The following is a 14494-nucleotide window of genomic DNA, read 5'->3' as shown; positions in this document are numbered from 1 at the left end:
TGTAAGCCTACTTGCAACAATAAATATTATAAATTTGGAAACGTTCAAGAGGCCAGGCACCAAAGTCTGCTTCTTAAAGTAAGTGTCCTTCTTCCCCCCCCTTTTAATTTACTTCATCATACACAGTCATTAACAGTTTTGACTAATTTTGAACAGCGTATCAGAACTCGAGGTATGACCTAAACATCCCACAGCCCTGTCACTTTGTTCCTTATTAAATTTCTAATTGAGGACAAATTGCAGCTGGGGCACGATCTGTGGGAGTGGGGCGGGCAGGGATTACAGAATACAGAGGAAGGACAAGGAAAGAAATTACAACTTTAGTGCACTTTTAATGTCCCCCATTTACAAATTCAGCTGCCGTACACAGGATGTGACAGGGGGGTTAGAAAATCCCGTTTAGCTGTGGGACCAAGCCAGCCTCAGTTAACAGGCTCCAATGTTCGTTGTTAATCTCAGAACAATGGGCTTGGCAGAATGTGCAGGGACAGGATGTTCCTGCGGGCGAGAGGACTGACAGCATTGACAGGCCTCGTGATCCAAGGAGGAGCAGCCATATGGAGAAACGATAAGGAACCTTGCAACTGGATCACATTGTGGAAAGTTAAGCAAAACAGGGAAGGCTAGAGAGAAAAATGTGCCTCTTCAAAGTGCACCACGAAGCCCTCCCCCTAATGAATACAAGATCTAATGTCCCCAAGTAATTCAGGGCAAAGGGACCCTCCCACCTTCCCCAACACTTTGAATTTGACAGAATGGACTTTTACAAACCAAAACATCATGCCCATCACAAAGATTGAACAGGTTGGGCTCATTTCCAGAAGAGAAGACCAAGGGGTGATCTAACCTCACACCTGATTCACCTGAGGAAGGAGCAGCGCTCCGAAAGCTAGTGACATCGAAACAAACCTGTTGGATTTTAACCTGGTATTGTAAGACTTCTTACTGTGCTCACCCCAGTCCAACGCCGGTATCTCCACATCAAACCTAACAGAGGTCTTAAAAATTCTGCAAGTCTGATAAGATGGATGCAAAGAAGGTAATTCCACTTAGAATCCCTACAGTGTAAAAGGAGAACATTTGGCCCATCTGTGCCGACCCGCCAAAAGAGCATCTGACCTTGGTCCACCCTCGTAACCCACCTAGGCTGCACATCCCAAGGTGTCATGGGAGTGTCCCTTTACGAAATGCTTTGTATTATCAAACGGCTTCAGTGATGTCATTGTGGGGGTGGAGCTGGGCTGTGGCTCTGGGTTTTTAGTTTCGTTTTTGAGCTGGTCTGTGGCTCTGAGTTTTACTTTTCTTGACACATTTGGAAGCTGGGTTCAGACCGAGAAATCTTGTTCTCTTTCTCTCTGCATTTAAAGGGTGTCCCCAGATCACTTGACAATTTAAAAGTGACAACGGTTTTCTGGGAGGAATTCAAACCTACTGTTTTGGTAAAAGAGTTTTCTGGTTTATTGGATGTCGTTATTAAGTTGAAACAGCCAAGGGAAACTTATTCTGGGTTATATATAGAGTACTGTAGCTGTGTGGGGTATTTAAAAGTGCTTATGAACTCTGTTGAATAACACCTGAAAGGTAGGCCCTTATGCTCCTCATAACCAAAATCAATAAACAGCTGTAGGTCAGGTGAACTCCATGATATACTTTGGTGTTTTCTAAACCCTGGCCCATAATGAAGGGCCAATTCAACATGGCCAATCCACCTAACTTGTGGAGGAAGAACAGAATTAGAGGCAATAAATAAGAGGTAGTCACCAATGAATCCAATATGGGATATCCAGGAGAAATCCTTGTCCCTGGAGTGTGGAGTTGCTCGCTGCAACATGATGTAGTTGAGGTGAACAGCATCAATGCACAAGGGGAGAGCTTAATAAACACGTGAGGGAGAAAGAAATAGGAGGATATGCTGATGGGATGAGATGAAGAGAGATGGAGGAAAGCACGCATGGAGCATAAATAATGGCTTTCTGCTCTGTAAACACTCAGTCATTGCAAAATCTATGGAAATCCGGCCCTCTTCTTCAATGAGATTTTGATCTCTCCCAATTTTCTCTTACTCAGACAAGCAGAGTACTTGGCTGGGCCTAATGCCCCTAAAGCACAAGAATGTTCCCCTTTCACATCCTCTCGAACTTTCCACTCTTCCAGGAGAGTACTATAGCCAACAGCAGGTGCACGTTAAGGTCAAGCAAAAATAGTTATCGATCTCGAGCACTGTATTCAGTGGGCAGCACAACCATTGTGTTATGTCCAGTAAAAAGGAGCTCGAAATATCTGACTTGTTGCAATAATCATGAATGCTTCCAGAAACACAAATGGACAGGGGGGGGGGGGGGCTAATCTGGTAAATACACTGCCCAACATGGTTTAGGAGCTGTACAAAGCAGGCATGTTCTCGGCTGAATTCGGAGTGAATGGCAGGACGGGCTCCGGGGAACTTGATGGCCTCCTCCCATTCCTACATAATTCCTAATGCGTCCCAAATGAGTTGACCTCGGGCTACAATGGCATAAGGTTTCCATGATTGCGTTGACTAGTCGAAGGCGAGAGGAGGGAAGTGTAAAAATCAGCCAGCATTCTTTGTTTTCTCTGAAACCATCCAGCAACTCCTACGCATGTAGACTCCTGGCTGAGGCAAACATTGGGCTTGGCTGCGATATCTCCAAACTGGCCAGTTGTGTAATTCACGAACTGGGCCCAGGTGAACAATGGGGAGTTGATTGTGGTACTGGATGGCACCGGCCAACTAGGGAACTATTCTCGGAAGTTTAGATCCGGAGGGAGTTTAGGAGACGAACTGGAATAGCAACAAAAAAAAAAAAAGCGCAGATATCATGCATTTTTTCTATACACACTGGCTTCAGTAACTAGAGAGGCTTCACTGCAGTGAAATTGCCAGCAAATAAATGAGTATCAACTTCGCAATAGAGTGACAGCATGCTAAATGAGTGTCATGTCAGTGGTAGAGATTGAGTTGATGGACATGAACATTTCTGAGCCCAGAACAAGATTCTCCCCGTGAGAAACCTGGTTCAAGTACACGCAGAGTCTAAATGTCAGTCTTGGTTCAGTGGTTCATCTCCAAGTCTAAAGGACATATCCCGAGCGGATACCCTTCCTGTGCCACGTTATGGGAGCACAGCGCTGTGGGAGTTGTTGTTAAGCCCAGGATGCTCAGGTGAATGCGAAAGAGCACAAAAGGACCAGGAGAGTTTGCCCCGTGTCCAGACCATTTCTCGTCCCACAATCATCACCAAAACAGTGTCCAGTCATGTATCACATTGCTGTGGGTAAGATATTGTGTCAAGGCTGGCTGTAGACTTGCCGACAACAGTGACTGCACGTGAAGAGGAACCAAGTCATCCCAAGGATGTAAAATATGCAATATAAATGCAAGGTTTTTTTTGTACACTGCAAATTCATTACCCCACACTTAATGAAGTCAGGCACAGCAAAAATGCTTACCCTGAGCAAATACATGGTATGAAATTAAATGGAATAACACTACAGGAAAATTACTTGCTGATGCGAAGCATTGCACACATCAGGATAAACATGTTTCCAAAGTGCTTCAATTGTTGGCATCCACATTGTTGTTGCACCCATGTGTCCTCGCCATTTGTCCGTTCTGGTTCCTCTGCCCTGCTTGCCTTGTCTTTTGCTTGATGTTCTCCCTTCTTTCTCCCCCTCCTCTCTCCACCCCCCACCCAGCCTTTATTTTCTCCTTCCATTGTCCATTTTGGTCCTCACCACCGCCCACCCCCTCCCCTCCTGGTTGCTGGTCTTGGAGCCGTCTGGTGACTAGATTCCACATGTTGTGGAAGTCTACCTCCGATCCACGAATGGAGAACTTTATTTTTCCCAATTTAAGGAATACTGCCACGTCGGACAGCCAGTCTGGGGCCTTGGGTGACGCTGCTGCTATCCAGCCGAGCAGCGTCTTCGGCGGGCGATCAGAGAGGCACAGACTATTCTGCCCCTCTCCCCAGAGAGAGCTCTGGCTGCACAGATACTCCGAGACCGCCACTAGCGAGCATGGCTCCACCCTCACAACCTTGGACCTGGCCTCGAAAAAGGTGTCCAGTACCCGACAAGTCTGGGGCACGACCAGAACATGTGGGTGTGATCAGCCGGGCCTCCCTGGACTGTTCACATTTATCCTCCACCTCCGGGAAGAACCCATTAATGCGTGTTCTGATTAAGCACAGCCCTGTGCACTACCTTTAGCTGCGTTAGGCTCAGCCCTGTGCATGAGGAGGTGGAGTTCACCCTGCGCAGTGCTTCGATCCAGAGTCCTCCCCTATCTCTATGCCTGGCTCTTCCTCCCACCCTCCGTGTCTCATCCAGCAGTGACCGAACCTCCTCTAATCGTTGTCTGTACATGTCCGCGCAATTACTCCATCCCCTAGCTCGCTGTGGTCAGAAGTATGTCCAGTAGGGAGTATCCTGGTAGCTGGGGGAATAATGCTGTCTCCTTGTGGCGGAAGTTCCTTATCTGTATGTACCGGAGCTCGTTCCCTTTCATGAGGTCCTCCATCACTATCGTCTACATATAGGTCCCCTACTGTCAGTACCCCTTTGCCCTGTCTCCACCTTTTAAAGGAAGCGCCCATTGTCGCGGGGGTCAATTTATGGCTCTTGCAGATGGGGGCTATGATGGACATTGTGACCAGACCAAAAGTGATGTCTAAGTTGGTTCCATGTTCTCAGCGTGGCCACTAGCAATGGGTTTCTCGAGTACCTAGCTGGGGGAGAGTGGCCATGGCCAGTGCCTGGAGGAATGTCCACTTACAGGAGTTTTCCCCTATTTTTACCCACTCTGCTCCTCGCTCTTTGACCCAGCCCCGTACTCTTTCTGCGGTACCTGCCTAGTGATAGAATAAGAGGTTCGGGGGGACCAGACCCCATATATACCTTTGTCTCTGTAGTATGCTCTTTTCGATCCGTCATGATTAATTTGTCGTCACCGCCCCCCCTCTCAGAGGGTTCATGGGGAAGATTTTGCTCTTGCTCAGGTTACCTGAGAAGCAGCCAACCTCCCTTAGGAGTTCCATTATTCCCTCCGCGCTGGCTAGGGGGCTTGAGACATAGAGGAGCAGGTCATCTAAATTACATTTCTTTTAAGTGATCAAAGATTTCAAGGAAGCGGCAGTCCTCCAGATAGGAACTGGTGGTTCAGCCTCTTGAACCTGCTCTGCCAGACCGTGACTGGTCTTCAGCTCCACTCCATTTACTCGCCACTGCCCACGTCCTCGCGATACCCCTGCTCAATAAAATCCGGCATCCTTTGTCTTGGAAGTTACTGCACTGAATGTAGACATTTGAAATTGACCCGGTCGTTTACTGCAGCTTAACTTAGTGATTTGGAGTGCTGTGTGTTCTATTAAAGATCGGACACCTACAAACTAATCAAGGGAGCTTCCCCATTCAGGCACTTCCCAATTTGTTACCCAAGATCACTCAATTTCTCTTTGCATATTTGTCTTTGTTGCAGCTGTGTTTTGCGTCCTTCCGCATCCCTTCCCCTCCCTCACAACACTGACCCCATCCCACCCTCTCTCTCTCGCTCCTTTCCCGAAGGTGAGGAATCCAGGTATACTATTCCATCTCCAGGTCCTTTGATATGTGGTTTCATGCACCCCCAGAGTCCTGGTCAACATTCATCCCTCAACCAACATTGTTAAAAATAAGATGATCTGGTCATGATCACATTGCTGTTTGTGGGAGCTTGCTGTGCACAAATTGGCTGCCATATTTCCTACATTACAACACCGACTGCACTTTGAAAATACTTCATCAGCTGCAGAAGTTATAAGACAATTAGGTCATAAAAAGATGCGACATAGATGCAAGTTATTTCCGACAGCTCTTAGACTAACTAACCATGCAAGTCATTACATGTAAAACCAATTCTGTCCTCATCCAACATCTGCATCGCTGAAATTGGAGGACTCACTGAGCAACAATCAGGAATGAGCTCCCCGTCAGATTTGTTTGCCCTAACCCAGATATTGCATTCCATTGAAACAGACTCACAGTCACACTCGCTGTGAATGTTCAGCATGCACTGGGCTATCAAAGCTGGAACATTTCTGATCCATCTGTCTCAGCCACTGAGGAACATGAAACTATGTCAATGCAACAGGAGTCCCAAATCTGCAGTGATGATGGTTTAACACCAAATCAGTCTGATGTGACCTGGCTGTTTGCTTGGCTCGCTGAAAACAGAAGAGAGAGATATGGGGACCTGGGAGTGGGAGGAAGCTCATGTCCATTCTCAAATTCCTTCATGCCTTGTCCTATCGGACCTCAACAACCTTTCCAACCTCACATCTTCTACTCATAACCACCGACCCCCTGTGGCAGGAATTTGGTCTGTAGCCGGCATCTTTCACCACATCCCATTTCCCTTTAACCCTTTCCCCACCTTGTGAGAACATGTGGAGTCAGAAACTGGACGACAGAACATAAGGTAGGGATTAAAGGTGGTTACTCAGACAGATGGAAGGTGGGAAGCAGCGTTCCACAAGGATCAGTACTGGGGCTGTCACCATTTACAATGTTTTGGATGCTGGAGCAAAATTTCAATAAAAATTGTGGTCGACGCCAAATTGAGGGGAATAGTTATTTCGGAGGAGAACTGCGGCAGAATACAGAAAACCAGACAAAGCTGCAGAATGGGCGTATAATGCAAGTGAATTTTGACATGGTGTGAGGTGGTACATTTTGGTCAGAAAAATAAAGAGGTCAGACACTTTGGATAATAAGCAGTTAAATGAGATAGAAGAATGGGCGGCATGGTGGCACAGTGGTTAGCACCGCTTCCTCACAGCACTGAGGACCTGGGTTCGATCCCGACCCCGGGTCACTGTCCGTGTGGAGTTTACACATTCTCCCCGTGTTTGCGTGGGTCTCACTCCCACAGCCCAAAGATGTGTAGGGTAGGTGGCTTGGTCATGCTAAATTGCCCCTTAATTGAAAACAAATAATTGGCTACTCTGAATTTATTTTTTAAAACGTATCCAGGTATGTGCAGGTTAGGGGGATACAGTGGGAGTGGGCCTGGGTAGTGTGCTTTCAGAGGAGCGGTGCAGACTCGACGGGTCAAATGGTATCCTTCTGCAATGTAGGAATTCTATGGTTCAAAAACTGCAATGAGATAAATAATTAGATAACGCTTTACTAATGTCAGTTGAGCTATATCGTGGAGGCAAGGTGGTCTGGGGGTTATGGGACAGAAGATACTCATGGTAGGAACGCAGTTAGATAATCATTAAAAATAATTTAATTTGGAGAGGGGGGAAGAGTTGAAAAGTGGAGCATTATGTTAAACGTGTACAGAACTTAGGTTAGACAACATTAGAGTGTTGTGAACAATTCTGATCCTCATATTATACAAAGGAAAGACAGACATTTGATAGGTACAAAAACATATTCTAGAATGATGCTAGAACTGAGTTAATGGGAAAGATTACATAGGCTAGGGTTCATTTGGCTAGGGTTCATTTAACTAGAAAGAGAAGACTGAAGGATGATTCATTACAGGTCTTTAAAATGGTACCGTTTGTAGGGTAGATATAAAGCAGATAGTTGCACTTGTGGGGGAGGGGTTGTAAAACTAGCGGACGCAAACATAAGATAGTCAGTAACAATTTGATAGGGCATTCAGGAAAAACCTTCTTATCCAGAGAGTGGCGAGAATGTGGAACTTGCCACTACAAAAAATAGTTGAGGAAAATAGCACAAATGCATTTAAGGAGAAGTTAGATAAGTTTGGGAGAGATTCAAGACTATGTTAATAGAGTTGGTGAAAAGGATGGGAGAGGGTGTAACAGAAATACAAACATAGACCAGCATTCAGGCCTGGGCAAGGAACATTTGTGCTACACAACTGCCCAGTGATGACTATTGTCAACGAGAGAGAGTCTAACCATCTCCCTATGAGATTCAATGCTATCATTGTCGAATCCCCCACCATCAGTAACCTGGGGTTATCATTAACCAGAAATTGAACTATCCATATAAATATTGCGACTACAAGAGTCAGAGGCTGGGAATTATGTGAGTAACTGACCTCCTGACTCTGCAAAGCCTGTCCATCTGCAAGGCACAAGTCAGGAGTGTGATGGAATACCCTCCAGTTGCCTGGATGAGTGCAGCTCCAACAACACACAAGAAGCTCAACACCATCCAGCACAAAGCAGCCCCGCTTTATTGGCACCCTATCCACAAATATTCACCCCCCCCCCCCCCAATCACCGATGTACAGTGGCAGCCGTGTGATCCATGCACAAGATACACTGCAAAACTTGCCAAGGCCTCTTCGATTACACCTTCCAAGCCCACAACCCCTGACATCCAGGAGGACAAGGGCAGCAGACGCATGGGAAAACCACCGCCTGCATGATTCCCTCGAAACCACACACCATCCCAACTTGGAAATATATCTGCCGTTCCCTCACTGTGGCTGGGTCAACACCTGGCAGTCTTTCCCCAACAGCACTGTGGGTGTACCTACACCACATGGACTGCAGTGATTTAAGGCGGCTCACCACCACCGTCTCAAGGGCCAATTAGGGATGGGCAACAAATGCTGGCCGAGCCCGCAACGCCCACATCCTACAAATTAATAAAAGAAAGTTGGGTGTTTTTTGGAAATCGCATGGAATGCTTGCAAATGACTATCGAACATATATTCCTTTTGCTCGGCCTTTGAACAAAGGAACAAGCAGATACGTGAAGACTCTTCAAGCCTACCGCAGAGATATTTAACCCCAAAGTAAAATCCTGCTGGTGTCCATGCTTCAACAGAGAACTCCTTAAGGTTGCAGGAGGGGGGCTGGTCTTGGGCAGAGAAAAAGGGGGGGGGGGTACTTATTGGATAAGGTATCTGAAAGCGCCTGCAACAGGCACGATGGGCCGAGCGGCTTTGTGTTCTGCGGTTCTCAGGAAACAATTGCAGGCATCTCCGATTCAGCGCATACACCCAAATAAAACAATAGCTCAGATTGCTGATGGCTGGTTTGTTTACAGGGTTGCTAGAGGTGTACTGGGGGGGGGGCAGCTCCTTCTCTCGGATCACTGCTCTGTCCACCTCCAGTTCACACCGCGGAGGATCAGAGCCCAATCCCACACCCAAAACACGCTCATGGTTCCCACTCCTCCTCCACTTGCAAAACCTACCGACAGAAGCAGCCAAAAACACACCAGGAAAGTCCAAGCCCCTCTCCCTGCCTCACCCACAAAACACGGGCCAAATTCGGCCATTGCAAATATTTTTCGTTTCCCCACTCATACTGGAAAGCGTCGGTGCAACAGGAAAGCTTTCAACAGAAAAGGTACACTGGGTTGGTGAGAGTGAGTGAGGGATGAGAGGGGCGATGGAGTGAGGGGTGTGGGGTGAGGGAGTGCGTGAGGGGTGAGGGAGTGAGTGAGGGGTGAGGGAGAGAGTGTGGGGTGAGGGAGAGAGTGTGGGGTGGGGTGAGGGAGAGAGTGTGGGGTGAGGGTGAGAGTGTGGGGTGAGGGGGTGAGTGTGGGGTGAGGGAGTGAGTGTGGGGTGAGGGAGTGAGTGTGGGGTGAGGGAGTGAGTGTGGGGTGAGGGAGTGAGTGTGGGGTGAGGGTGTGTGTGAGGGGTGAGGGGGAGAGTGAGGGGTGAGGGGGAGAGTGAGGGGTGAGGGGGAGAGTGAGGGGTGAGGGGGAGAGTGAGGGGTGAGGGGGAGAGTGAGGGGTGAGGGGGAGAGTGAGGGGTGAGGGGGAGAGTGAGGGGTGAGGGGGAGAGTGAGGGGTGAGGGGCAGAGTGAGGGGTGAGGGGGAGAGTGAGGGGTGAGGGGGAGAGTGAGGGGTAAGGGGGAGAGTGTGGGGTGAGGGGAGTGTGTGAGGGGTGAGGGGAGTGTGTGAGGGGTGAGGGGATTGTGTGAGGGGTGAGGAGAGTGTGTGAGGGGTGAGGAGAGTGTGTGAGGGGTGAGGAGAGTGTGTGAGGGGTGAGGGGAGTGTGTGAGGGGTGAGGGGAGTGTGTGAGGGGTGAGGGGAGTGTGTGAGGGGTGAGGGGAGTGTGTGAGGGGTGAGGGGAGTGTGTGAGGGGTGAGGGGAGTGTGTGAGGGGTGAGGGGAGTGTGTGAGGGGTGAGGGGAGTGTGTGAGGGGTGAGGGGAGTGTGTGAGGGGTGAGGGGAGTGTGTGAGGGGTGAGGGGAGTGTGTGAGGGGTGAGGGGAGTGTGTGAGGGGTGAGGGGAGTGTGTGAGGTGTGAGGGGAGTGTGTGAGGGGTGAGGGGAGTGTGTGAGGGGTGAGGGGAGTGTGTGAGGGGTGAGGGGAGTGTGTGAGGGGTGAGGGGAGTGTGTGAGGGGTGAGGGGAGTGTGTGAGGGGAGTGTGAGGGGTGAGGGGAGTGTGTGAGGGGCGTGTGTCAGGGGTGAGGGGCGTGTGTGAGGGGTGGGGGAAGAGTGTGAGGGGTTGGGAGGGGGAAGAGTGAGGGGTTGGGGGGGGAAAGAGTGTGAGGGGTTGGGGGGGGAAGAGTGTGAGGGGGGGGAAGAGTGTGAGGGGTTGGGGGGGGGAAGAGTGTGAGGGGTTGGGGGGGGAAGAGTGTGAGGGGTTGGGGGGGGAAGAGTGTGAGGGGTTGGGGGGGGAAGAGTGTGAGGGGTTGGGGGGGGAAGAGTGTGAGGGGTTGGGGGGGGAAAGAGTGTGAGGGGTTGGGGGGGGAAAGAGTGTGAGGGGTTTGGGGGGGGGAAGAGTGTGAGGGGTTGGGGGGGGAAGAGTGTGAGGGGTTTGGGGGGGGAAGAGTGTGAGGGGTTAGGGGGGGGGAAGTGTGTGAGGGGTTGGGGGGGGGGGGAAGTGTGTGAGGGGTTGGGGGGGGGGGAAGTGTGTGAGGGGTTGGGGGGGGGGGAAGTGTGTGCGGGGTTGGGGGGGGGAAGTGTGTGCGGGGTTGGGGGGGGAAGTGTGTGAGGGGTTGGGGGGGGAAGTGTGTGAGGGGTTGGGGGGGGAAGTGTGTGAGGGGTTGGGGGGGAAGTGTGTGAGGGGTTGGGGGGGAAGTGTGTGAGGGGTTGGGGGGGGAAGTGTGTGAGGGGTTGGGGGGGAAAGAGTGTGAGGGGTTGGGGGGGAAGAGTGAGGGGGGTTGGGGGGGGAAGAGTGAGGGGGGTTGGGGGGAGAAGAGTGTGAGGGGTTGGGGGGGAGAAGAGTGTGAGGGGTTGGGGGGGAGAAGAGTGTGAGGGGTTGGGGGGGAGGAGTGTGAGGGGTTGGGGGGGAAGAGTGTGAGGGGCGAGGGGGTCGGTGAGGGGCGAGGGGGTCGGTGAGGGGCGAGGGGGTCGGTGAGGGGCGAGGGGGTCGGTGAGGGGCGAGGGGGTCGGTGAGGGGCGAGGGGGTCGGTGAGGGGCGAGGGGGTCGGTGAGGGGCGAGGGGGTCGGTGAGGGGCGAGGGGGTCGGTGAGGGGCGAGGGGGTCGGTGAGGGGCGAGGGGGTCGGTGAGGGGCGAGGGGGTCGGTGAGGGGCGAGGGGGTCGGTGAGGGGCGAGGGGGTCGGTGAGGGGCGAGGGGGTCGGTGAGGGGCGAGGGGGTCGGTGAGGGGCGAGGGGGTCGGTGAGGGGCGAGGGGGTCGGTGAGGGGCGAGGGGGTCGGTGAGGGGCGAGGGGGTCGGTGAGGGGCGAGGGGGTCGGTGAGGGGCGAGGGGGTCGGTGAGGGGCGAGGGGGTCGGTGAGGGGCGAGGGGGTCGGTGAGGGGCGAGGGGGTCGGTGAGGGGCGAGGGGGTCGGTGAGGGGCGAGGGGGTCGGTGAGGGGCGAGGGGGTCGGTGAGGGGCGAGGGGGTCGGTGAGGGGCGAGGGGGTCGGTGAGGGGCGAGGGGGTCGGTGAGGGGCGAGGGGGTCGGTGAGGGGCGAGGGGGTCGGTGAGGGGCGAGGGGGTCGGTGAGGGGCGAGGGGGTCGGTGAGGGGCGAGGGGGTCGGTGAGGGGCGAGGGGGTCGGTGAGGGGCGAGGGGGTCGGTGAGGGGCGAGGGGGTCGGTGAGGGGCGAGGGGGTCGGTGAGGGGCGAGGGGGTCGGTGAGGGGCGAGGGGGTCGGTGAGGGGCGAGGGGGTCGGTGAGGGGCGAGGGGGTCGGTGAGGGGCGAGGGGGTCGGTGAGGGGCGAGGGGGTCGGTGAGGGGCGAGGGGGTCGGTGAGGGGCGAGGGGGTCGGTGAGGGGCGAGGGGGTCGGTGAGGGGCGAGGGGGTCGGTGAGGGGCGAGGGGGTCGGTGAGGGGCGAGGGGGTCGGTGAGGGGCGAGGGGGTCGGTGAGGGGCGAGGGGGTCGGTGAGGGGCGAGGGGGTCGGTGAGGGGCGAGGGGGTCGGTGAGGGGCGAGGGGGTCGGTGAGGGGCGAGGGGGTCGGTGAGGGGCGAGGGGGTCGGTGAGGGGCGAGGGGGTCGGTGAGGGGCGAGGGGGTCGGTGAGGGGCGAGGGGGTCGGTGAGGGGCGAGGGGGTCGGTGAGGGGCGAGGGGGTCGGTGAGGGGCGAGGGGGTCGGTGAGGGGCGAGGGGGTCGGTGAGGGGCGAGGGGGTCGGTGAGGGGCGAGGGGGTCGGTGAGGGGCGAGGGGGTCGGTGAGGGGCGAGGGGGTCGGTGAGGGGCGAGGGGGTCGGTGAGGGGCGAGGGGGTCGGTGAGGGGCGAGGGGGTCGGTGAGGGGCGAGGGGGTCGGTGAGGGGCGAGGGGGTCGGTGAGGGGCGAGGGGGTCGGTGAGGGGCGAGGGGGTCGGTGAGGGGCGAGGGGGTCGGTGAGGGGCGAGGGGGTCGGTGAGGGGCGAGGGGGTCGGTGAGGGGCGAGGGGGTCGGTGAGGGGCGAGGGGGTCGGTGAGGGGCGAGGGGGTCGGTGAGGGGCGAGGGGGTCGGTGAGGGGCGAGGGGGTCGGTGAGGGGCGAGGGGGTCGGTGAGGGGCGAGGGGGTCGGTGAGGGGCGAGGGGGTCGGTGAGGGGCGAGGGGGTCGGTGAGGGGCGAGGGGGTCGGTGAGGGGCGAGGGGGTCGGTGAGGGGCGAGGGGGTCGGTGAGGGGCGAGGGGGTCGGTGAGGGGCGAGGGGGTCGGTGAGGGGCGAGGGGGTCGGTGAGGGGCGAGGGGGTCGGTGAGGGGCGAGGGGGTCGGTGAGGGGCGAGGGGGTCGGTGAGGGGCGAGGGGGTCGGTGAGGGGCGAGGGGGTCGGTGAGGGGCGAGGGGGTCGGTGAGGGGCGAGGGGGTCGGTGAGGGGCGAGGGGGTCGGTGAGGGGCGAGGGGGTCGGTGAGGGGCGAGGGGGTCGGTGAGGGGTGGGTGTGGGGAGTGGGTGAGGGGGGAGTGGGTGAGGGGAGAGTGAGTGAGGAATGAGGGGAGTGTGAAAGGAGTGAGTGAGGGGAGAGTGGGTGAGGAATGAGGGGAGTGTGAAAGGGGTGAGTGAGGAGAGAGTGAGTGAGGAATGAGGGGAGGAGGCGCCCTCTCTGGACTGGCTCCACTGCTCCGCAACTTGAAAGAGTCGCTTCTTAAACAACACAACCGACCAAAAATACAAATCAATCCGTGCGAGTCCTCCCTGAGTGGGCGAGAGAGAGAGAGAGACTGAAACACATCCACCAGGAGGGAGGGAGAGGGGAAACATGTTTTGTTAGAGTTTAAAAGAACTTATTTCGGGAGCAAACTTTTCTTTCTGGAGAAACTTTCCTGGCTCCTTGATCAATGGGAGTAAACATTTTTTTTTGGGGGGGTGCCAGGCTGGTCCTCTCACCCTTCCCAAACTCGCCAACAACTTTCTCACCTCATTCCATTCTCTGTGTCTGCTTTATTTTTGAAGGGACTCACCCAAAGCTCGGCGCCCCACTCCATGATGCTGTTAAACTTCGCCTTTTAATTCCGGCTGGGGAGAGATACACAGACAGACCAGGATGAACTCTTTATGGCTTCTCCTTGTCGTTCCTGCTTTTCTCTGTTGCCCTCCGCTCTCTCGGTCCGCGCTCTCCTTCTGTCTCTTAGTTTGGTTGTGCGAAAGCCCTCCCTGCTGACTGACTGGCCTTTCTTAAACCTGGAAACATTTCTCTGGCCCCCTGCTTGATTCCGAGCTTCTCCTCTCCTCTCCTCCCCCCGCGTCACGGACGCCAATCCAGCTCAACTGCGCCTCGCCGCAGTTTCCCGAGGCACAGCAAGCGCCCAGACTCCGCTCGGTCCGCCCGCTACGCAAAGAAAACTAGGAGGGGGGGGGCTTTGGTCTGTTAATTTTTGTTTTGGTTTCCTGCGCCAATGGCTGGTGCTGTTAAAAGGGGGCAACCAGGCACTTGTCTCCCCCTCTCTTGAAGGGGGGGGGGGGGGGGACTTCTGAGCAGGACATCATTCACCTGCATTTACATATCGCCTTTAACTTGGCCAGATGTACCGGTGTGTGTCTGCGCAGGTCTCACCCCCGTAACCTAAAGATGTGCAGGTTAGGTAGGTTGGCCACGTTAAATTGTCCCTTAATTGACATTTTTTTAAAAACGTGGCCATACGTTCCACAAAATGTGGCAAGCACTGCCACCTAACAGCGCCA

At 54.3% G+C, this 14494-nt stretch overlaps 1 protein-coding gene across 1 annotated transcript in view; it reads right to left on the bottom strand.

Moving 5' to 3' along the window:
• The window catches only part of LOC140403214 (cdc42-interacting protein 4 homolog), a 143876-nt gene extending 129800 nt beyond the window's left edge, over window positions 1-14076 (bottom strand). Inside the window, 1 exon segment of the mRNA XM_072490969.1 lies at window positions 13774-14076. Coding sequence (XP_072347070.1) covers window positions 13774-13797 — 24 coding nt within the window. The 5' untranslated portion in view covers window positions 13798-14076.
• Between the last annotated feature and the right edge of the window lie 418 nt (window positions 14077-14494).

Source organism: Scyliorhinus torazame, chromosome 27 (assembly GCF_047496885.1).
Source record: "Scyliorhinus torazame isolate Kashiwa2021f chromosome 27, sScyTor2.1, whole genome shotgun sequence".
Taxonomy (NCBI): Eukaryota; Metazoa; Chordata; class Chondrichthyes; order Carcharhiniformes; family Scyliorhinidae; genus Scyliorhinus; species Scyliorhinus torazame.
The sequence above is the reverse complement of the archived record's forward strand: the minus strand, read 5'-3'. Positions and strand labels throughout refer to the sequence as shown.